General features: G+C 36.6%; 2 protein-coding genes and 1 pseudogene across 13 annotated transcripts; 2 read left to right on the top strand and 1 right to left on the bottom strand.

Moving 5' to 3' along the window:
• Nucleotides 1-2,791: 2,791 nt before the first annotated feature.
• LOC111301961 (chaperonin CPN60-2, mitochondrial pseudogene) lies at nt 2,792-6,071 on the bottom strand (annotated as a pseudogene).
• A 3,567-nt stretch (nt 6,072-9,638) lies between these two features.
• LOC111301721 (RNA-binding (RRM/RBD/RNP motifs) family protein) lies at nt 9,639-15,064 on the top strand. Of its 2 annotated transcripts, none has more exons than XM_022897615.2 (2): nt 9,639-11,024; nt 12,780-15,064. In XM_022897615.2, the coding sequence occupies exon 1, from the start codon at nt 9,749-9,751 to the stop codon at nt 11,021-11,023; it is 1,275 nt and encodes a 424-aa protein (XP_022753350.2). In that variant the 5' UTR covers nt 9,639-9,748; the 3' UTR covers nt 11,024; nt 12,780-15,064. The 2 variants fall into 2 exon arrangements, with proteins under 2 accessions (XP_022753350.2, XP_022753351.2); XM_022897616.2 differs by having other exon boundaries at nt 13,583-14,121.
• A 686-nt stretch (nt 15,065-15,750) lies between these two features.
• On the top strand, nt 15,751-20,627 carry LOC111301720 (uncharacterized). Of its 11 annotated transcripts, none has more exons than XM_089744545.1 (7): nt 15,933-16,025; nt 16,912-16,968; nt 17,030-17,103; nt 17,293-18,625; nt 18,710-18,763; nt 19,128-19,282; nt 20,128-20,627. In XM_089744545.1, the coding sequence occupies exons 4-7, from the start codon at nt 17,341-17,343 to the stop codon at nt 20,326-20,328; spliced, it is 1,695 nt and encodes a 564-aa protein (XP_089600671.1). In that variant the 5' UTR covers nt 15,933-16,025; nt 16,912-16,968; nt 17,030-17,103; nt 17,293-17,340; the 3' UTR covers nt 20,329-20,627. The 11 variants fall into 11 exon arrangements, with proteins under 11 accessions (XP_089600670.1, XP_089600665.1, XP_022753345.2 ...); XM_089744547.1 differs by having other exon boundaries at nt 15,948-16,025; nt 16,901-16,968; XM_089744539.1 differs by having other exon boundaries at nt 15,783-16,025; nt 16,805-17,103.
• The last annotated feature ends 1,783 nt before the right edge of the window (nt 20,628-22,410 follow it).

Genomic DNA, 22,410 nt, shown 5'->3' with positions numbered 1-22,410 from the left:
AATGACAATGGGTTGAGTTGAAATGAAATTTTGTTTGCCTGAAATTTAATTTGATTTTATATTCATAATACTCAAATTTAATCTGATATTATATAAAATCGTATCCGATTTAACTTAACTTAAAATTAATAAAATATTATTTTTAATATAAATATAAAATTAAACATAAATATAAAATTAATTAATTAATTAAAAAATAATTTATATATATATTGAGTCAAATCAAGGTGAGATCGAATTTGTTAAAATCCGACCCCAACTTTATTTTATAATTATGCGATCCGATTTGATATGAAATTTAATTTAAAAAAAAAAATTAACTTTACAAAATCAAATCGGATCGATTCGAAATTTGTCAAGTATGAAGTAGATTGTTATCTCTAATTCAATTCTAACAACTTTAGCCTTCTAATCACTATGAGGTAAATATCAATACTTAAAATCTTTTTTTGACATGATCTCCTTTATATATAAAATTTTAATTATTAATCATTAGGATATATTTTTGTGAACATCTTGAGAACCATGTAGTGCCGGAAAGACAACCCTAAAATAAGTTTTTGAGATTTGTATATAAATATTCCCATAATCAGTGGTTTTAGCTAGAGGCCCATAAGCTGCAGGGAGCTGTTTATAACTATAGGAAAAGATAAAGAAAAAAGAAAAGCAAGGCCCTAATAGATCAGGCCCAATATTTAGCTTCCTTGAAGTTTTAAGGTGTGGATTGTGAATTGTGATTGATTCCCTCTGGGTCGGCACAACGAATTCCAATGATGAGAAAAATTAATGGTTTTTGAAATGCAAATCCCCATGCTGTCCAGTACCCCGGAGAATAAAATGGAAATCCCCATCCGCTCTCAAGTTATATGAAATGAATGGATTATGTTCTAAAAGATAGAACAATTTCTCAATCCAGAGAGCCATTCATAAAGATAGAACAATTTCCCAACCCAGAGAGCCATTCATACAAATTAAAGTTCCAGGCGAAAATTCTCATTCATTAGAAAATGGTGGATCATAACCCGCAATGTAAATGGTAAACTTGATTTAGTTATCAAGATACTTCACATTATGACTAATTTGTATATATTTAGGAAAAAATAGAGTATTTCATCTACAATTATTTTTACTATAATTTTTTTGGGGGATATAATAATTATTTGGTGGTAGGGTAACAATTCTTTCATTATCCCATTTATACGGACTTATTCAAATTTCTGTACCATAAATGTCAAACTCTAATGAAAAGATCAGAATACAATTGTAAAATGGAATGCCACGATAATCAATATATACTGAACCCTAACATGTATTTAAAAAATGTATGGAATGTTACAAAGGAGAAACTCAATCTGCTATTCAGTCAGCTTCCCCTCTTACATGCCAGTTCCTGAAACTGCAATAAATTTGTGGAAGTAGGTTCACTCATAATATTACCTACAGGGAAATATTTGTTGGGACCTCATATCCAAAAACCATTGATTAATCATCCAATTCATCAGAGGTGAACTTTGGCGTTCTCCAGCTCTTTGCAGGATCAGAGTCATGGCCAGTCATTAGAAGCTCCGAGACCTGAGAAGTGGAAGCATTTAAATCACATTAAATGGCTGCTGCTATGAATTATGAAATGACTTGGAATATCCTACCAAATCCATATTTTAAGTACCTCGCTCATTGATGGTCTCCATACCGCTAATTGCCTCACGCAATGGCATGCTGTTACCACTGAGCTATGCATCTGATCCTCATCATATTTACCTTTCAGTTTCGGGTCAGCTAGTTCATTGATGTTCCCAGATTCCATAATGGGCTTTGCCTATAAATGAAAATGGTTTCTCTAAGAAAGTGGATGGTATAACTTTTCTGCAATATGGCTTAGAGCAACTTATGTCTTCACTCGTTGTCCCATCACAAATGCGCAGGAACAATAGAAACAGAGTTGTCTCTTTGCAAAAAATTCCTACCTATTTTTTTTCTATTATTCTTTACTCAATTCCCATAGCATAAAGTGGAAATTTTTTATATTTACTACTTGTGGATGTAATTTTCCCCAAGGATATTCAATTCAAAAGCTTGGAAGTCTGCTGCATAGTGCATAACCATAAGAGAAAATTTGCTCTGATGAATCCACCGGCCGGCGACCAGTAATGATATCCAGGAGAAGAACCCCAAATGCAAAAACATCTGTTTTCTTATCCACAATTCCATGCATGAAATACTCGGTGCTAGGTACCCAAACGTTCCCTCTATTGGGATTACAGCATGGTAAGTCCATTTCTTAAAAAGCCATTTCACAAGACCAAAATCAGTGATCTACAAAGAGATGAAATCAAGGTTATATTTAGAAAAAGAGATCATGTATTGTACTTTTCCAAAACATTTCTGTAACTTGTCCGTTGATTCACCTGTGGTTCATAATCCGGTCCGAGAAGGACATTAGAGGCTTCTATGTCACGGTGTATTATTCAGTGTTTGCAACATTTGTGCAGATATTGAAGACCTCTAGCAACTCCAAGGGCAATCTTGTATCTCAAATGCCAGTTGAGTGACACGCTTGTTTTTCCTTAGGAGTCTCCCAATTGAAATGTGCCCAATTAAGAAGCAAGGCTTTTTGATGGTTGGCAAAGTAAGCATTTCTTTTCCGAATTAGTCATTCTGCAGTTTATCCAGAAAACGCAGTTGCTCTTCTAACCATTCAATGCAGATGGCAGAGTTCCCTTCTCATAGAAGTTGAAAATCAAATACAGTCCATTTTCAATGCAGCAACCAAGTTTGCAGCATTCGGGTGGCGTACATGTCCAATTATGCCCAATTCTGTGAGGAATTATTTCTCCTTCTTGTCCTTGGACAACCTCTTCACTGCAATGGCTCTTCCATCAGAAAGATCACCTCTGAACACTTCTGAATACCCACCTCGACCAACTATATAATCTTATACCCCAAAACCATTCAGGGGATTTATAAGAATCTTGATTTCAAACATCTCGATTTCATAAACAAATGATTAAAACACTTAAAAAGTAAATATTACTGCTGTCATTTTCACCCGGAGGGAAGTTATTTGTAGCATTTGAGAGCTAAATTACTTTATCAATGGATGCTCCTTTTTCTTTGTTGGGCAAACTGGCCTTTCTTTTCCTTATTGGCGAACTAAAGAACGATGAGATAAATTTGTAGGGTGATGTTGCGTCCCAAAAACTTTTATAACAGAAATGGTGGTCACCGATGAAGAACAAAGAAGAAATTAGAGGAAGATGAAAAAGAGTTAGTTACATAGAAGAGAAAACATAGAACATTCCAGAGAGAAGTTAATTGTATTTCACATATCAGTATGAATGATATAATAACCTTTGCTCCCCTTTTTATGATGATTATTCACCTTTAACAATTACATTTTGAAAATGTAAAAAATGCCAGCAGCTCTTACACTCTCTCCTAAATGGTTAAGAAAAATCTTTAAAATAAGGGCCTTAACACGTGATAAGCCTTACACGCAAGAAAATGAAATAATGGTCCAACTAATAAAAAAACCAATCAGTACTTAAGCCACAGTTGCAACCAGATTAGATGTATCAATACTCCCTCCTTGAAGATGATCCGTGTCTTCAAGGATCCAGGAAGGATAGAATACCCATATAGTCAGGCATTGCCGGAACATCCTTCTCATCCTTAGAAATTCAATTTTACCAGCTTCGGTTGTTGTCATCAATGGTGTCACACTTGTAGTAATGACAACAGCTCTCTCCACCGCTACAAGTGAAGCATTTGTGTGTACAAATGTCATAAGAGCATTTTGGTATAATTTGGACACTAATCTTCTGGTCAAAGATAGACATAGGTAGCTTGTCCAACTCTTTGTACGCATACAGAAGAGTGACACACCTCTTGGCATAATATCCTCTTTTACAGTTGCCTTTGTATCATTTAATGCATCTGCAACTCTATCCTTTTTCTCACCAACTTTCACTTCATTAGCTTCTCCAATCTTCAGAATAGTAACACAGCCAGCAAGCTTTGCCAATCTTTCTTGCAACTTCTCCTTATCATAATTAGAAGTAATGAATTCAATGGTTGTCTTACTCTGCTGGCATTTTTCTTCAATGTTATTCTTGTTTCCATCCCCATTAAGAATAACAATGTCACCCTCTTAGACATTAACCTTTTTGCAAATGCCAAGCATGTTGAGATGATCCACCTTTTCAAAATTCATGCCAAGATCTTTAGTTATAAACTCTTCTCCTGTGGGGACAATCAACCCATGTAGACTCACTTTCCCGTTTCCTCCAAAACCAGAAACTTGGATGGCACAACCTTTGATTCCAGCAATTAACTCGCCAATTCTGCTTTCTCCATTAGCTGATATTATTCCACCCTGAGCTATCTTTTCAGGTGAGCTACTCACCCGTGCTTGGCCTTTCCATTTTGTAGCGACAGCATCAATTGCCCTCATTATACCATGCCTTAAGTTCATTGTATTCATTCCTGCAGCAACTGACCTACATCTTGCTGTAACCATTGCTCTTGTAAACACAGTTGCACATGTATTTACTGTTGCATTGTTGCTTTTGTAAGGAGCACTAGCGGCTTCCTTGAACAGCACTCCAGCATCTTCGAACAGAGCATTTGCAACATCAGTTGCTTCAGCACTAGTAGGTCCTAGTTCGTCTGTCTTGCTGTGCACAACACAAGTAACCATTGTAGACAGAATAACCCATTTCGAGTATAATACATCAGTTGCTTTAGCACTCATTGCATAAGCAAGCATCATTTCCCTATTTGCATCACCAATGCAGTTCAAGTGAGCAATCATATTGCCACTTGCATCGATTACTCGCATTTTCTCATCAACAAGAGCGAAACCCATTTGTGTTAATAAGACCATTAGTAAATGGAGCCTTTACAGTTTGTAATTAAGGCGGCATCTAACTCCAAAGTACCTTTGGGTTCGTTAGTCTTGGCATTAGTAAGCTCAATAATGTTTGATTTCCCATTCCTTGAAAGAGTGATCTTGGTTGCAAATACTCCAATATGATAGTCAATTTCCCTTGGGTTGATCAACACCCTTAAGCCAACTTATCTTTTTCTGGATCAGACCCGGGCATAAGTTGATCTAGAGCTTCAATAATAGTGACCTCAATTGCAAAAGCAGTGCATATATCATTGAATTCAAGACCAATATAACCACTTCCTACAATCACAATCCAAACAGAAACAAACTCCAATTTGAGGGCATGTTCACTAGTAACAATTTCAATTGGCTTTAAAGCCCTTGAGAACAAAAGGAACGGAACTGGTGTCTCCCTTTACTCTTCTTGCTCATTACCAATAGTCTAAACTTATAAGGATCACATAGAATAACAACCCTATCTCCACTCAAACATCATTGAATGATTTCTTTCAAGCTTCCCACAAACATTAACAACCCCAAAAGTTATAGGTTTGGCCAAGTTTCCATTATTTTCAATCTCAATAGACCCGAACATATTCCCATCAATAACAGACCCCAAACCATAAATTAGATGTCTAGTATATTCAACCTTGGATGCATGAAATATTTGAGATACTAGCATGTTAGACATTGGTTTTTGTGGAAGTGTACTCAAAAGAAGAGAAAGGTTACCAGAGGCTGCCACAGAGGTGTTTGGTTCACTTTGCTTGTTTTCTTGCAAGTCCAACTCAAAGTCACCTGCCTTTGCATCATCATTTCCTTCGTTGATTATTGCATTCATTCAATCGATCACCTTAATAAATTTAGTGTTAAAACTTTTCATGTCAGATTGGATCCCTTCCCGAAGTCATTCAAAGGCACGATCAAAGCGCTCCATCTGTTCTCCCAACAACATTTGATCATCTCGAAATCTAGTCTTCACCCCCTCGTCCATGGCCAAGACCAAAGCTTTGATACCAATATTATGTCCCATAAAAACTGTAATAATAGAAATGATGGTTACCGATAAAGAACAAAGAAAAAATTAGAGGAAGAATAAGAGGTAGTTACGGAGAAGAGAAAACATAAGACATTCGAAAGAGAGAAGTTAACTGTATTTCACATATCAGTATGATTGATAAAATATCCCTTGCTCTTCTTTTTATGATGATTTACCTTTAATAACTACATTTCGAAAATCTAGAAAATGCCAGCAGTCTCACACCCTCTCCCAAATGGTTAAAAACAATCTTTAAAACTAGGGCCTTAACAAGCGATAAGCCTTACATGCAAGAAAATTAAATAATGGTCCAACTTATAAAAAAAACCAATCCAGTACTTAAGCCTAAATTGCAACCAGATTAGGCACGTATCACGTGACATCTATTTCTTTATGCAGGATTGCCCTTTGAACTTTGGCGACCGAGGAAGGGGACCCAGACATAGTTGAGTTCCCAAAGCTAGAGCTATCATCTTCTAATGCTATTTGATTCTCCTTCAAGTGCATCTAGAACAGTTCTTGGTGAAGGCTTTTGCACCTTTCTTTTGGGGAAAACAGAAGGAAGATAGCCGCTGCGATCACTTTTGTTAGACCATCTTGAGCTTCATTGACGAGCTTCTGCAGAATCAAAATTTTAGCAGGAACGAAATTAAGCAAAATTTTATAGTTGGTTCAAGGGAAGTAAATTAACCATCAAAATGTGCACTTGAATTTTGCTGTGGCTGCCTACATTTCCCTATTGAAACCACTGTACAGCTTTCCAGGACAGTTTCGAGCATGTACAGAAAATCAAACATCAAAGAATAAAAGCCATTAGAAAACTGTACTGTCAAGCTGGGATAGCAAGTGTTCTTCCCTTTGCCTTGTTGTAATACAACACCAATCACCAATCCAGAGTAGAAATGGTGCATGCTTACAGAGTTTGATAGTCTTTAAATATATTTCATAAAGCTGAAAACCCAATCCCATATTCCATCATTATTTCTTCTATTTGGCGGCATAGTAGGTTGCACAGAGCATGGACCAAACATTTTTATTGTGTACAAGTGAATTGCCCCCCGTTCCTTCAGCCAGTGACCTCAACGTCAATTCCAAGCTTCATTTGTGGCATTTTTTCTTTCTTTTCCAATTCTTGAACCCCATGGCATGGAGATCAATTTACAAAGGCAGGCAACAGGCAGCCTGGCAAGAATGTAATCACATGAGCAGAGATCACCAAAGCTTTAGGTTTGGCCCTGGATTATTTAACTTGCCATATTTTCCATACAAATCCTAGATGTAGACACCCAATTGGGTCCGGGCCCAGATCAATTGGGCCTGACCCAAATGGGTAAGGCCCATTTCAATCCTGTATATTTTTTTCTTCTTTTGTATTTTATGTATTCTATTATTATTATTATTATTATTATTATGTATATCTTTATTTATTTATTTATTTTTATTCAGATTAGATTTATATGTATTTTATTTATACAGTTATATATTATTATTATTATTTTTTTTTTGAGTAATATATTTTTGGGTTTATCTTATTTTATTTGTTATTATTATTTTTTTTTTAATCATCTGTTAATTCTATCTTCTTTTTCCCGAATTATCTGATATTATTTTTAATTTTTAATTTTTGATTTTCTTTTCTAATTATCTAGTTTTTTTTTTATTTTGATTTTGGAGGGCTGAGATTGAAGGCTGAAGAATCCCATTGGAAGTGGGAATTCAATCAGAAGAGTCCAGTGGGATTCAAAGATTGAATTCCCTTCCAAGGAGGAATTGGGATTGATCAGAAACTCCTGATCAATCCCTATATAAAGCACCTCCTGGAACAGTTCAAAAACACACAGAAAACAATAAGCAAAGCTACTGATTTGAGAGAAAAGGAGGCGTATAGGAAGCTAGAAAAAGTTTAGGAGTGTTCTGGGAGTGAGAAAAATTTTTTAGAAATTTTTGGCGAAAATTTTTTCTGGAAATTTCTGGGAAATTTTCAGATTCCGGCGAAAATTCCGGCGAAACTTGAATTTTCCGGCTACAATTCCGGCCAACTTTGAAGTTTCCGGCGACCTACCCAGTTTCCGACGAAGAATCCCAGAAACCGGCAATATTCCGGCCAACTTCCGGCGAAATTTCTAGATTCCGGCGAAAATTTCCAGAATCCGGCACCGGTGTTCTTCAGTTTCTAGAAAGAAGGGAGAGAAAAAGGAAGAAGAGAGAGAGAGGGGGGAGCGTTCTGCCGAAAAACGGAGGAAGGTGCCTTTTATACCCTCCCAAAACGACGTCGTTTTGGCCTTAAGTAACCCAGAGGATCCGCGCGTTTTGTCGAACCCGACCCGACCCGGGCGTCGACCTGCTTTCTGACCCGCTCGTGCCAGCCCCCCTCCGAGCCGAGCCGAGCCGATCCAAGCCGCCAAGCCGCTCCCCCGAGCCGTTTTCTCTTCCTTGAGCCGAGCCGAGCCGAGCCGCGATCCGAGCCGCTCCAGGTTTTTTTTTTTTTTTTTTTTGAATTTTTTTTTCTTTGTTTATTTGTTTATTTTATTTTTTATTTATTAGATTAGGTTTATGTAATATTCTTTTTTATTTTTTATTATTTTATTTTCTTTAAATAAAAATAAAAAAATTTCAAAAAATGTTTTTAGGGAAAAGTTGAAAGTATCAATTTTCCTTGAAAATCAAAATTTCAAAAAAAAAAAAAATATTTTTAGGGAAAAGTTGAAAGTATCAATTTTCCTTAGAAAGAAATTTTCAAAAAAAGGGTTTTTGAGGAAAAGTTGAAAGTATCAATTTTCCTTGAAAATCAAAATTTCAAAAAAAATATTTTTGGGGAAAAGTTGAAAGTATCAATTTTCCCTAAAAAAAAAAAAAATCATTCTTTCCTTCCTTTCTATCTTAATTTCGATTTTGTTTTTTTAAATAATCCGACGACGGAGCCTCTGTAAGTGAAACAGTAGTTTTTCTTGCATACTCTTGAGGTGAGGAAATTTTCTCAATTTTCTGCTAAAAGTATTAGAGTTAATTGAGAAAAGTTTCCAATAATTAATTACTTGGTAAAATTTTAAGGCTTTTGGATAACACAAATTCAAGCTGGTACCATCTTTTGATGGGCGTTGTGAGGGTGCTATAACCTTCCTCACACGTAACCGAACTCCCGAACCTTGTTCTGGTTAGCAGACCTGAACCTATTCTTCTAGGGACCCTTAAACTTAGGTGTTTCCTAAAAGGACAGATTCCTTAGGTGACCAATCGCACCTAGATAAAAAAGATTGGTGGCGACTCCCTAAAAGTCAATGTCTAGCGATAGATCCCCGGATCTAGACGTTATGACACTAGATTTTACCATTTTCTGGCTGACATTGAATGTTAAAGCTTCTTGAGTTCACTGCTTGATTCCCTAGATTGTGAAAAATAAGGGTATTGACAAAAAAGATCAACGTAGCAAGAATGTTTTGAAGCTTATTTGTTTTTGTTTGTAATATGGAAATGTCCGTATGGCTACTGGTAAACCAGGTGGACCTCGGGCACTTTGTCTCGGTGTCCTTTAGAACAACTGGACCACAGGTTCAAGATTCGGCTGGGGATATTTTATAATGTGCTCAGAGACCCACTTCGACCTTCAAGCCTTTAATTTGTTTGATTGAGCCTTAAGCCCAAAATCAATTCGGCCTGGGGATGCCCAATCCAATATTTATCTATAATTACAACACGTTTCACAGGTCTTTCGTGCTTTACAGTCTTTTCCTCGCCCTCAAGTCCTAAGCCGTGTCTCTCTCTCTATAGAGTTTCATAGGGTTAGGGTTTTAAGTTACGAACCCCTCAAAAAATTGCAATCCATGGATCCGTCAAAGAAGCGCAAGCTGGATGAAAACGGTATCGTTTCAGCCATGTCGGGACCTGATCCAATCACCAAACTAACCCCACAAGACGGCCGCAAACTAATCGAGCGATTCACGGTCGATCAACTCCTCGACATCCTCCAAGACGCCGTTTCTCGCCACATGGACGTCCTTTATGCCGTCCGATCTATTGCCGATCAAGACCCATCTCAAAGGAAGCTCTTCATCCGCGGGTTGGGTTGGGATACTACAACCGACGGCCTCCGTTCACTCTTTTCCGTCTATGGGGAACTCGAAGAAGCTGTCGTTATCCTAGACAAGGCTACTGGAAAATCGAAAGGGTATGGATTTGTTACTTTTAAGCACGTCGATGGTGCTTTACTTGCTCTCAAGGAACCCAGTAAGAAAATCGATGGGAGAGTCACGGTGACACAGCTGGCTGCGGCGGGGAATTCGGGGACGAATAATAATCCAGTGGATGTTCATATGAGGAAGATTTATGTAGCCAATGTGCCGTACGACATGCCGGCGGATAAGTTACTGGGTCTTTTTTCTCAATATGGAGAAATAGAAGAGGGTCCTTTGGGGTTCGATAAGCAGACGGGGAAATCAAAGGGATTTGCTCTCTTTGTGTATAAGACGGCGGAAGGGGCTCAGGCGGCACTGGTGGAGCCGGTGAAGAACATTGATGGGAGACAAATGAATTGTAAGCTGGCTATTGAAGGTAAAAAAGGGAAGGCGGGACAAGATGGGATGATGCAAAGTGGAGGTGGGGCTCCTGGAAATGCAGAGATGGGGATGGGGGGACATGGTGGAGGATATGGTGGGCCTGGTGGACCGGGTAGTTTGGGGGGTTACGGTGGGTTTTCAGGTGGGCTGCAGGGGCCGCCTGGTCCAATTGGTCATCCTCATCACTTGAATTCTTCAGGAGTTGGGGTGGGGGCTTTGAGTGGGAGTGGAGGGGGAGGTGGTTATGGTTCTGGACTTGGTGGGCCGTATGGTGGGTATGGTGGACCTGGTTCGACTGGCTATGGTGGGTTAAGTGGTGCTGCTGCAGGGAGTGGTTTGACTGGTTCAGGTGGAGGGTCTTCATTGTATAGATTGCCGCCTAGTTCTGTTGGGATGCCGTCTGGTGGTTATCCGGAGAGTGCTCATTATAGCTTGCCTTCATCGGCTGCTTTCCCTAGTCAGCATCACCAAGGAGTTGGGACATCCCCTGTGCCAAGAGTTCCCCCTGGTGGAATGTATCCCAATGGACCACCTTTCTACTGAGGTAGTTCTCCTTGATTTGCCATTTTGTAGTTTCATTTATACCACATGAGGTGTTATGCGTTTTAATGTTGACTCTGGTGATTAGTTAGAATGAGTTAATGTCTGTGTTTGTGCTTTTTCATGTGCTTTTTTGTGGATTTTTTTTCCTTGTGTGTGATTTCTTTTAACTTTTTGGTTATTTTCGAGCTTTTTTTGTCCTGAGTTCTGTTACTTTTGTGTTATATACTTGTATAGATGTCTGAATATAGTGGTTTTACTTTTGGTTTTGGTCGAAGATACTATTTAGTGTTACATTTTATTGTGTTTTCAAATGCTTTTTCACTGTTTCACATTAGCTTTATATCTTCTATTATATGGCCATATTTTTTAATACATGTATAGATAGCCTTATTTATGTGTGGCTGATGGTTGATATCTATACTGCTAATAAAGCCTCTGACTCTGTTTGGTGTTCACCAGTAATGTGATACCAACACAGTTAGTGAAATTACCATAAAAAAGAATAGTAAATATATAAAATTAAGGATACAAATGTCATTTAATATCCCTATAAATGAGGGTTTACTTATTTTTAATTTTGTTTTTAAAATATTTCACACATGCGAATGAAAAAAATGACTCTTTCATATAGTTACACAACTTCTTTTTCTTCATTCTCCCTTCTTTATTTCTATTTGTCCACATGGTGGGTGTGCGAAAATCTAGATTTACTTATTTTAGTATGGGAGCAAGGGTTCCTTCTTTGTGTCTTACCCCACATAGAAATACTTTATTTGCCTTTTGAGTTATGGTGTTGAAGCAATATTATGATCTTATGTTTAATCATGTGTAAAGAACTGTCTTCAGTAGGTTTTGGGTTTTACTATTCATTGACCTGAACTTGTATTGATAAGAACATGCATTCTTGAAAACTTTTTGACATTGAAATGTTAGTAAATGTGTGTATGCATATAAGTCTTTTTGGTACAAATTTTGAACTATCTTGGTTGATTTTATTTTACTGACACCTACAATAGAACAGATATTTACTATTGAGATTGGATGAGATGTCGATCCTTGCAATCATTTTTCCTAGTATGATAGCAGTTTTCTTCCATGTTTGTGTTTTCTTGTCTGCTTTTCATGTTTATGTAGTTTTCTGAATCTCCCTTATTAGTATTATTTTATATTCTTATTCTTTATTGCCCGTGAATGTACAGTTTCAATCCATAATGGTGCCTCCTATTTAGCCTTTATTTCCAGTTGAAACTTACCATAAACATGTAATTTTATTATGGTAGATTATAGCTTTGACATTCATCTTTCTAATGACTTTGCTTCTGGTAGTCTGGCATTTTTTTTTAGCTGTTGATTTCAATTGTTAACTCATCCAGGGAATATTTATCCACATTGAATTCAAATGAAATCTAACTTTGTGATATTTGGTGTTCCAAACTCTCTTTTAGGAAAAGTTTGCCATCACTATGGGGATATTATGACTTTTTCCTGTTCTATGGCATTATGGTTTGTATGCTGTTTACATATCTCTGTATGTTCGATTGGGCACAATTGTTGCAATTGCTTTGTGTTTTTGCTTGTTCTTTTTGTTTGTTTGACAAGTGACGAAAGTCTGAGCTGATCCCTTCAAGTAAGTGCAGTGTTTGTTTGTTTTTGTTTCACTACTTTTGCTTTAATACATCGCTTTTCAATTAATGTTGATATTTGATTTGCTTGATGATGTGGAATGATGAATTGAGTCAATGGGTGTTTGATTCAGGTTTATGACAGCTTGTTGGGCGCAGATGCTTTTTGTGGTTCTGGTGATTGCGTGTATGCAGACTATATATACTCTGGCTTGATGAATGTATTAGCTGGGCTCTTACAGCCACTTCTCTTGATCTGCACCTTTAAGATGTTTATTTCTGAGTTCTGGTTGGCAAAACTTGTGATCTATTCTAGACTAGTTTTTCTATTTTCTATTAGGAACCTTTGTTACAGTGGGGCCTTTCAGTCATTACTATTGTTCTTTTAATAATATAAGTAGTGAGATAATGTTTTTGCCTATTTTTGCTAGTATCAATGGCTGTTACTGCATCTCCTCTACTTTGAAGTTTATTTGTATGTTGGTTGATATTGCTATTCATGTTGATTTTGCTATATGTACTCCGATGGAATATACTAGAAACAAACATGCAACTTATTTGTTGAAGTTAAACGAAGTTCTTTATTTTGATATATAAATTAATGGGCTGTAGAGAACCTGCACCAGAAAAATTTTACTATCTTTGTTGCTACATAAATGAGTTTTATCACTTAAGCTAAACAGGACCACTTTCTAAAGTAATTTATTGCTTTCTTGTTACAACTTTTGCTGTACCTGGCATAATTATGCGTTGAAGTATCCACCCAAAGATGTCTTCAAGATTTTTGTGTCATCATTTTATTATTTATTGGCAAGAGTTTTCCTATTCTTCTTCTGATACTTCATCGATCTTCCTTTGTTCAAGCAAAGCTATTTCTGGTTTCCTGAATGCATATAAAATTGGTAGGATTATCACATAACATGGACTTTTTGAGTAGGTTCTTGTTTCAGTGAAGAATCTAATGATGTGGGAGCAGCAAGTATTTCATTAAGTGTACCAGTGATTTGTCGGTTGCTTCTTGATGTGGTGCTGCTAGTCTTGATGTACTTAATTGACAGTTTGCTTATTTTGTCATCTGTGCGGCTTTCGTTGGGTTTTGTTGGATTTGTAAATGAGCTCTTGCTTTGTACCAATTAATTGGCAACACAAAACGAGTCTCTCTTTCCCTTTGGTGGCTGTCTTTGTTGGTCCGACTTAATTTTTTGTGCACAATGGAGTGATGGACAGTGATCGTTATGCAATGGAGTTAGGTGTCTTCATAGGTTTTGCAGGAGACTGGTTGAAACTTGAAAGGCTAGCTTTTAATTTCTATTTCTCTTTTCTGCTGGTGGCTGTTCCCGCATCTAATAACTAGATTTCTGTACATCATGAAGTTTTTGAGTCTACTTGTTTAAGCCAAGGTCAAATCCTATTGGAATGGATGTTGATGTGTTTTTTAAAAGAATTTACATGTGTGATATGCTTGTTAGCCGATTATGATATATGCACCTTTCCATTTCTCTTGGTATGTTCCTCTAAAAGGAGGTTCTTGTTGCGAATGGTTTGAGTGGTTTTGTAGAAGTCCTTTTAGCCTAATTTTGATTTGTAGTTTGCCAAATTATACCTGAAATGTAATTTGCAGACTGAATTATGCAAGTTGTCTGCATCGTTTTACCATGATTCTTTGTTGACTTAAATATCTTTTCTTAGGTGTAATCTTGGTTTCATAAATTGATGAAAAATGAGGCTATTTGGCCAAAGATTTTAAACCAACTACTCAAGAAATCCTGTTAAGGAAAAAACACAAGTTAACTAGCTTCATTGTCACTCTTCTTTGGACTTTACATTTGTCTATCTAGTTTGCTTTCAAGAATATTTTTTTTGTTGAGAAACCAGGAACGTAGTTCTCTTCTTTCTTCTTTTATTGTTGGGTAGGAAAGTTGTATGCCTGACATCTTTTGTTGGTGTTGGGTGGAATTGATGCTTTGATTCTATTCTAACTGGAGTTGGTATCTTCTTTTTCTCCCCTCCTTTTTTTTCCCCTTTCCTTTGGCCATTTGCTGTGGGAACACTGAGAGGATTATTAAACCAACCCCAAAGATAAGACGGAATCAGGATGAACCAGCATCCACAGCACTCGAAGCAAAGATGGAGAGGAGATAATTGAAGTGAGAGTACGCCCACTGGTTCTACCATAAAGAATACGGGTCATTGGTCCTGATGAGCCTGCCTGTAATCTGCTGGAGGAAAATGTCTGAGGTGGTGGTTAATTTGGTGTAATGAACATGCACTTGTCATGAAAACTCATTACTTGATCCATGTGGTTATAGTTGCGTTGTATATATGGATTAAAAGTGGGGATGACATATTTGGTTTCTGCAAGTCTATCGAATTGGAAAAATCATCGGCCAATGCTGACAACACTGGTTATATGTGACAATTTCTGGTTCATGTTTGCATTTCCGACAAGATGGATCGAGACTTGCATTCAAAATCTACCGACCAAGTTACGGAGTGGTTGGCTTGTATTTAGTAACTAGAAAGGTACTGGCATTACAAAGTATGCATGTTTAAAAATATGACATCCTTATAATTTTTCCCATTTGTTATACACACACCGAAAGCAATGATTATGATACAAGCAGTCACGAATTTATTGTCAAAATTATACGTGTGAGAAAAGAAGACATTGTGGGTAGTAGTAACAAATGTGTAACGGCAATGGTGATGATAGGGAAAGTACTAATCAATGTATGATAAATCAGAAGATGAGGTGTGATGTCGACATGATTACTTTTTATTTGTGATCTCAATTACTTAAACAACTTGACAATCTGAGTTTGTTTGGCAAGAAGGTTAGATTATTTTTGAGCAATTAAAAAATGTTTTCCAAATTTCCATTATTTCTTATTTTCAAAACATTTTATATAGTTTATTATATAAAAGAATTGTAGATCATTACTCGAAGATAAAAAGAATGCCAGTTTGGATCCGGTAAACTAGATTTCATGGAAATTATCACGGAATTTTAATGTATTAAAATCAGATTTATTCAATTAAAATATTTTAAAAATAAAAATTTATTGAGAATTTTATAACAATGGTTAATGGTTCAAATTCAATCATATGTTAAAATTTGGTGATAACTTTTACTGAACGTAGTGTATGAGATGAAAACTTAAGAATCGCAAATCGACCAACACAAGTGTTTTTTTTTTTTTTTCAGAAAGGGGAATCAAGTTGTTCACTCATTTAAAGTCTAAAGACCAGTAAATTACTACTAAAACCCCCCGTTTTGTCCTCATAAACCCCCCCCCCCTTCTCTCTCTCTCTCTCTCTCCAAACTCTGTGTTGATAAAAATCCAAGGGCGTCCGCCGTCCACCACCTGCTCCGCCCACCGGTAAGCAACCCCACCTTCTCTTTCTTCTTTTCTCTATCTGTGGTCTTTTATATATATATATATATATATATATATTCCTTAGTAGTAAAAGTTAATATAAAAATAGTTATTCTTCTTCAATTTGGGCTCTCTTCCTATGGAAGTATTTATGTTTATACGTATATGTTGATGTAAAATCAAATTTTATTTATATAAAAAAAAAACAGCTGATAATTCTATAAAAATTCAATTTTTGGATGATTTTTATACTCTTTGTATATGCATGATGCCAGCATGATCTAATGTATGTATGTATGTGTGTATGTAAGTGAAAAAGTGATGTGCATTGTTATTCCCTTTTCCTTGGGAAGGTAATAAAACGAAAATTACTACTTCTTTTATGGTGTGTTTGTAAGCAAGAAAGGGAAACACTTTTCCCGTTGGTGTTGTTGTAGAGTGATGATACTTATGGGTAGCTAAATATATATATTATAAGTAAACAGTTTTTAGTAGGTAAAAACTGATGAAAACTGGGTGCGTAACAAAATGTTATTCTTAGTTTTCTTGAGATGGTTAGCCGTATGGGTATTGTGATTTTGAATACTACAAGCTGTTAGTTTCTGGTGTGAGTGAATTAAGATGCAATTTTCAGTACTCTGTTTACAGTTACGTATGATGAATTAACGGTACTCTGATTGCTATCATTGTGATTGGGAAGACATAGTGGTTGAATCAATTTTCACAATCTATTTTTACTTTTTAATTGACATTTAGTATATTGTTGCTTACCTCCTATGAAGCTTTTCTAGGCTCAGCGGTTGACGGTATCATTTATCTGGGATTGCTTTCTTTTCTGCAAGTTATCTGTGTGGACACTACAATTTGATATTTCTCAGTGGCTTTTCAGTATAAATTAATGATCGCGGAGCAGGAATAACTCCATATACCTTTTACAAGAACTGAGGTATGTTTGGTATTGGCTTTGACAATCTGATATATCTTATTGATGGATCTTAAATATAAAGGTATAGGCTGGGTAGGGGGCATTTACCAGAAGTTTGAAACACTGTGCCATGAGGTGGATAACATTGTGAACCAGGTACTAATTCTTTGATCCCATTATGAGTGACGCAGTCCCCACCCCCCTTCCTGCCATCTTCATCAGCCATGCTGCGGGTATCACTTGGCTGAATGAAATTATGGGCGATCAGTTGTACTTTATGCACCTAAGAGTGTGCATACTTGCTGGAAATTCTTTCATAATCTTGTAAATTGGTTTTGTCTGCAGGACACAGTCAAATATGTTGAAAACCAGGCTCAAAGTGTGGGTAAAAGCATGAAGAGATTTTATTCTGATGTCATTCATGATATATTGCCTCCTTTAAAACATGAAGGTCAAGGGGTGGCTTTAAAAGAAAGTGCTACAATTGATACATACGTGAAATCAAAGGCCGCTATTGAGGAAGATCACATCGACACTGTTGGTAGGCTATCAAATGTTGAGCCTGTTGCAGATGTTCCCTTTGAAAAACAGCTTGATCATGCTTCTAAAGAACTTCTTTCAGTTCAACTTAGTACTCCAACTTCTGTTGATGCCTTTGAGGGGACAGAGTCTAACATAATGTCAGTACAAGTTACTGATGTTTTGGAAAATACAAGCTCTGACGTAAGCATAGAAGAAAATGCCATAACAGAAAAGATATCTGCATCTGAGGTGCTAGAGTTGATCTCTCCTAGTGAGGAAGAATCCTCTGGAGCTTCATTGGCTAGTGAGTTCATTGACTGTAATAATAAAAATTCATTTGGGTTTGTGGATGAAGTTTCTTTGACGATGTCTGTTCATGATATGGAGTTTCAATCGCATCAAAAAGAGGGAACTGTTAGCAATAACATTGCTGTTGATGTGGTAAAAAAACAGTATGATTGTGCTTTCAGAGAGCTTTGCCTTGTAGACCAACTGGGAAACCCAAATTCTGTGCATTCCCTTTTGGGGACAGAATATGTACCTTCAAAACAAGTTGCTGATGCTTTGAAAGATGCAAAACCTGCAGTGAACATAGAGGAAAATGTCATGATGGAAAAGCCTTTGGCATCTGAAATGCCAGAATTGATCTCTCCTGCTGAGAAAGAATCCATTGGAGCTATATTGTTGAGTGAGGACATTGATTGTAATAATAAAGAACCTTGTTGGGTTGAATCTAAGGTTTCTTCTGCAACTTCAGTTCATGATGTGACAAAGCCATCTGGATCTGATGTTTTGAGTGGTATTACTTCTCCTGCAACTTTAGTTCATGGTGACCAAAATGTGAGAACAGTTAAGAATGACTTTTCAGATGACTCTGGGTGTGTCTCAGATGCTTCAGGTGGTATTACTTCTTCCAAAATGACTTCTCCAGTCATACTTTGTGAGGAAAATATGGCAAAGGTTGAAGTTGATTCTTCTAGCGGTTCAGTATTTAAGAAATATTATTTGCCTGAGAATTCACCTGAAAAGTCACCCACAAAAGCATTACTTTATCATGATTCATCTCCTGTGTTGAGCGCACTTCTATCCAATGAGAAGAAATTGAAGGGGGCAGTACCCATTTCATCTAGCAATGACCTGTCCTCGGAATCACTTGGTTGGTATCCTGTTCTTATGTAATGATAAGCCTCTATTTTGTTTCCTTATGTAGTCGGTTTTCATCTCACCTGTAATCTGGCAGAAAATGAAGCCTCCAAAATTGTTAATGGTATCGAGTCTCTTACTGGAATATCAGGTAACAAGAATATGTTTTTTTGGGCAGTGAATCTGCTCAATTCCAGGCTTTCTCCTCTTTTGATATTGGTATTGGTACATTAGCTAAATTCAAATGCGGGGTAATATATTTAAATGGTTAGGTCATTCAGCTATGTGATCATAATAATGTATATATATGTGTGTATTTCTAAAACACAAAGTCAGTAAGCTTTGCTAATGATGAGAGATTTCCTTAATATTATGCATATTTGGAGGACTTTGTTTGTACCCCCCATAAAAAGTTCTGTATTCAAAGTAGTTTTTGATATTCTCGTTGGACTGAATGTTGACTGGAGAGCTTTAACTAATTCTTTTACTTATTTAATGTTGAAAACCATACACAGCACCTATAGATGATTCCACTGATGATATCAGTATTTCTTCCATGGAGACCATTGCATTGTGTGATGAGGTCAAGCTTGAGGATAGCTGTGTCATTGTTGATACTACTGCACTTTATGCTGTCTCTCGAATAATGAAAAAGCACAGATCATACAAGGTCTCTCTCTCTCTCTCTCTCTCTCTCTCTCTCTCTCTCTCTCTCTCTCTCTCTCTCTCTCTCACACACACACACACACACACACACACACATACACACACACAGTCTAATACATTCGACATCTTACTTTTCAACATGACAAAATGTGATAGCAATTCTCTAATTGAATTTTCTGTTTAATCGGTATCAAATTATACTTGGTGAATAAGTTGCTTATAATGAGAAAATTATATGCTAATGATGCAAATAGAGAATTAGTATTAAGTATCTCCCTATACAAGTTATATGCTAAGTATCTGAAATACTTACAATTTGACAATCATAGTTACTTTATTCATTTTCTTTTCATTTGTTTTTGTGAAGGAGCTAATGGCTAATGCAATTGAATTTTGTTTAAAATTTATGGGAATTATTAGCAATGATTAATGGTGCATTTAGATTAAAAAATTTTGATAATCTTCCCCAAGATTCTGAAATAGAAGGATTTAGAAGTTGAGACTACATCAATTGAGATTCTATGATTTGAATAAAGATAAGTTCGAAATGAGAAATACTTTCTATGTGGATGTCCGAGTATATGGTTGAGACTTTGGTATTGGGATTTGAGCCCCATACTTGTTGGACGTCATTTCCTAATGTGGTTGCATGAACCAGCTGAGCTATAGGTTTAACATACATTTGTATATAGATGAAAATGAACTTTAAGCTACTTTTGTGTGATGCTTTAGATAAATTGGACCCGACATAGGATCTCCTATGTCATACCTAATAGCTTATTTTACCTCTTACTTAGTATTTGGCTGATTTGATTTGCCTGCTGTTGCTTTCTTATTCTTTTTCAATAGAAAAGGATCCAGGATGCCTTGACATCAAAAAAGAGGCTGGCAAAGGAGTATAAGCAGCTAGCAATTTGGTTTGGAGATGCAGACATGGAGTCAAACAACGATAATTTACAAACTCTACGGCCGTCTTCCTCCAGCACAACCTTGGAATGCAAAAATCTGCAAACAGAACTTATATGTGATTCTGAGTGGGAACTCCTCTGAGTAAATAAAGAAATTATGTTGCTGGCTTCAACCTGATTCATCCTGCCATAAGAATGAGTTAAACTGAATAATCATCCAAATTTCCACCTTCTGTAAAGCTAGTAGTCTGTCATAAGTGGCATAACATTTCAACTTTCAACTATATATATCTACTGCTATATATTTTTCTTACACATATTCAGTGGGACAGGAGCCATCTTTCCTGTATTCTGACAATTGGATGATGTTAAAAAAATGTGACATTGATTTTGAGGTCTTGTAATATATCATGAATTATCTCCATGATAGCTAGTTTAGAATTGGATTCTGTGTCCCCAGTATGAACCTTGGATCGGGTAAGACTCGTTGCAGCAGTTTTTATTGCTGCCTGGCTTCCATTCCCAACTCCTGCAAAAGAAAATTTTACAATTAAGTTTTTTTTCCTTGCTTCAATGAAGATTAATGTTCTCCTAATCAAGACTGGAACCGTAAGTGGTTTAGAAACAGGGAAGAAATTAACTGGAAGTGAGTTAAACAAAAATGGAAAACAAAGGCTTGCTAGATAACAAGTGAAAGACCATTTGCGGATGAGGATTAACGTTGGAATCTAGCCAATTTGCTCAAATTTCCAATGCAATTCTGCAAGCTGTGGTGACATTATATTCCTAAACATTGTCCACAAATTTATAGCGGAAAGCAATAATCAGAAAATGAAACTATTAAGTTCTGTCAGATTCCAAAATTTCTCCTCAATTTCAGAAGTTTTGCAGCGGAAAAAAAAAAAAAAAAGAGTTCGAAAATCAAATACAAACTTTCTTGCCCTGTGTTTTAACTGAGTTTAGGATTTTATGCTACAACTATGGTGAAGTCTTTAGTTCCTTCTACGCTATACTAGAAATTCCATGACAGCTTATTAAAAGAAATCTAAGACAATGGCATTATTACAGTCTAGTTTAATATAAACAGAGTCGAAGTGAAACTCTACTGAAATGACAGAGAGAAAAGAACAGACACTGGCCTGTAGTTATTGCCATGTTTGGATATATAGTCCAAGGTTCACCAGACGTTTTAGTAGACTATGATTTGTTGCATAATCTGAATTAGATTCCACAATGAAAGGAGCCCAATAGTACTCAATTGATGAATTGTACTCCTGAATTCAAATCCAGGATAAGGAAATCAGGAATCACTTTCGTCTCTCTCATTCTCCAAACTAATCACTTTCATCTCTTCTTGTCGCGGCAATAAAAGCTTCACCGATCCAACGACGACTTTGCCTCTTTCTTCTCTTTCTTATCTTCCCTCTCTTTCCTTGTTTCTTAAACCTCAACGAACTCTCTCACTATATATCTCAGTGCTCCAAACAAAACATACGACCCGCAGCTACCGCTGCTGCTGCCGTTGGAGTCTTCGACGGCTGCGCCCACAAGCTAAGGAGAAAGCTTTGAGCCTGAGCCTGCACCTGCACCTGCACCTGCACCTGCACCTGCACCTGCGCTGCTCCCACTTCCAGCGCCTGCGCCGGACCCAGCATCCTAGCTCGGAGTTTAGTTTCTCAAGGTTATTTCACTATTTTCTTTGATTTTTCTTTGTTAGCTTAAGATTTAAGATTGTACCATAACTGAACACAACATGAAAACAAATTAACAGCGTGAAAGTTTTCATTTTTCTGCAAATTTTACCATTAAATATTTGATATTTCTTCAAGGTCAACTGATCAAGTTTCGTTCAAGTTCTGAAACACAGTTTTGCATGCTTTTGAAACACATTTATTTGTTCAAAATCTTCAATATGTTTTTTATTTCTATTTAATTGTGTAATTTCAATTGTTTATAGGTCTTTTAAAAATGTCAACAAGTGGAAATGTTGAGATTGTTCGTACGAATGATAAGATTGCAACAGGGTCACTGACGAATAGAACCGACATTCAAGTTCAAGTTCAAGTTGGGGAAACACAGTTATACATGCTCCTAGTGTGCCCTGTAATCCTCCCCCATTACCAAATTCAAGTAAGAAAGAACTCGCAAATTAACTTCAGAGGTTTGAGAGCACTTTGAAAAGAAAACTGTAAATGTAGAGGATGTGGCAATTTGCAATTATTGT

The sequence above is a fragment of the Durio zibethinus genome, chromosome 15, assembly GCF_047325235.1.
Source record: "Durio zibethinus cultivar Kanyao isolate XHJ-2024 chromosome 15, ASM4732523v1, whole genome shotgun sequence".
NCBI lineage: Eukaryota > Viridiplantae > Streptophyta > Magnoliopsida > Malvales > Malvaceae > Durio > Durio zibethinus.
Note: the sequence above shows the minus strand (reverse complement) of the source record. Positions and strands in the feature narration are given on the sequence as shown.

What these genes read in the sequence shown, in the direction of transcription:
- LOC111301721 (XM_022897615.2), top strand. Translation starts at nt 9,749, where the DNA reads ATGGATCCGTCAAAGAAGCGCAAGCTGGATGAAAACGGTATCGTTTCA.
- LOC111301720 (XM_089744539.1), top strand. Translation starts at nt 17,011, where the DNA reads ATGGATCTTAAATATAAAGGTATAGGCTGGGTAGGGGGCATTTACCAG. An exon ending in TGGATAACATTGTGAACCAG is followed by an intron (nt 17,104 to 17,292) that starts GTACTAATTCTT and finishes TTTTGTCTGCAG; the next exon opens with GACACAGTCAAATATGTTGA. An exon ending in GTCTCTTACTGGAATATCAG is followed by an intron (nt 18,764 to 19,127) that starts GTAACAAGAATA and finishes AACCATACACAG; the next exon opens with CACCTATAGATGATTCCACT.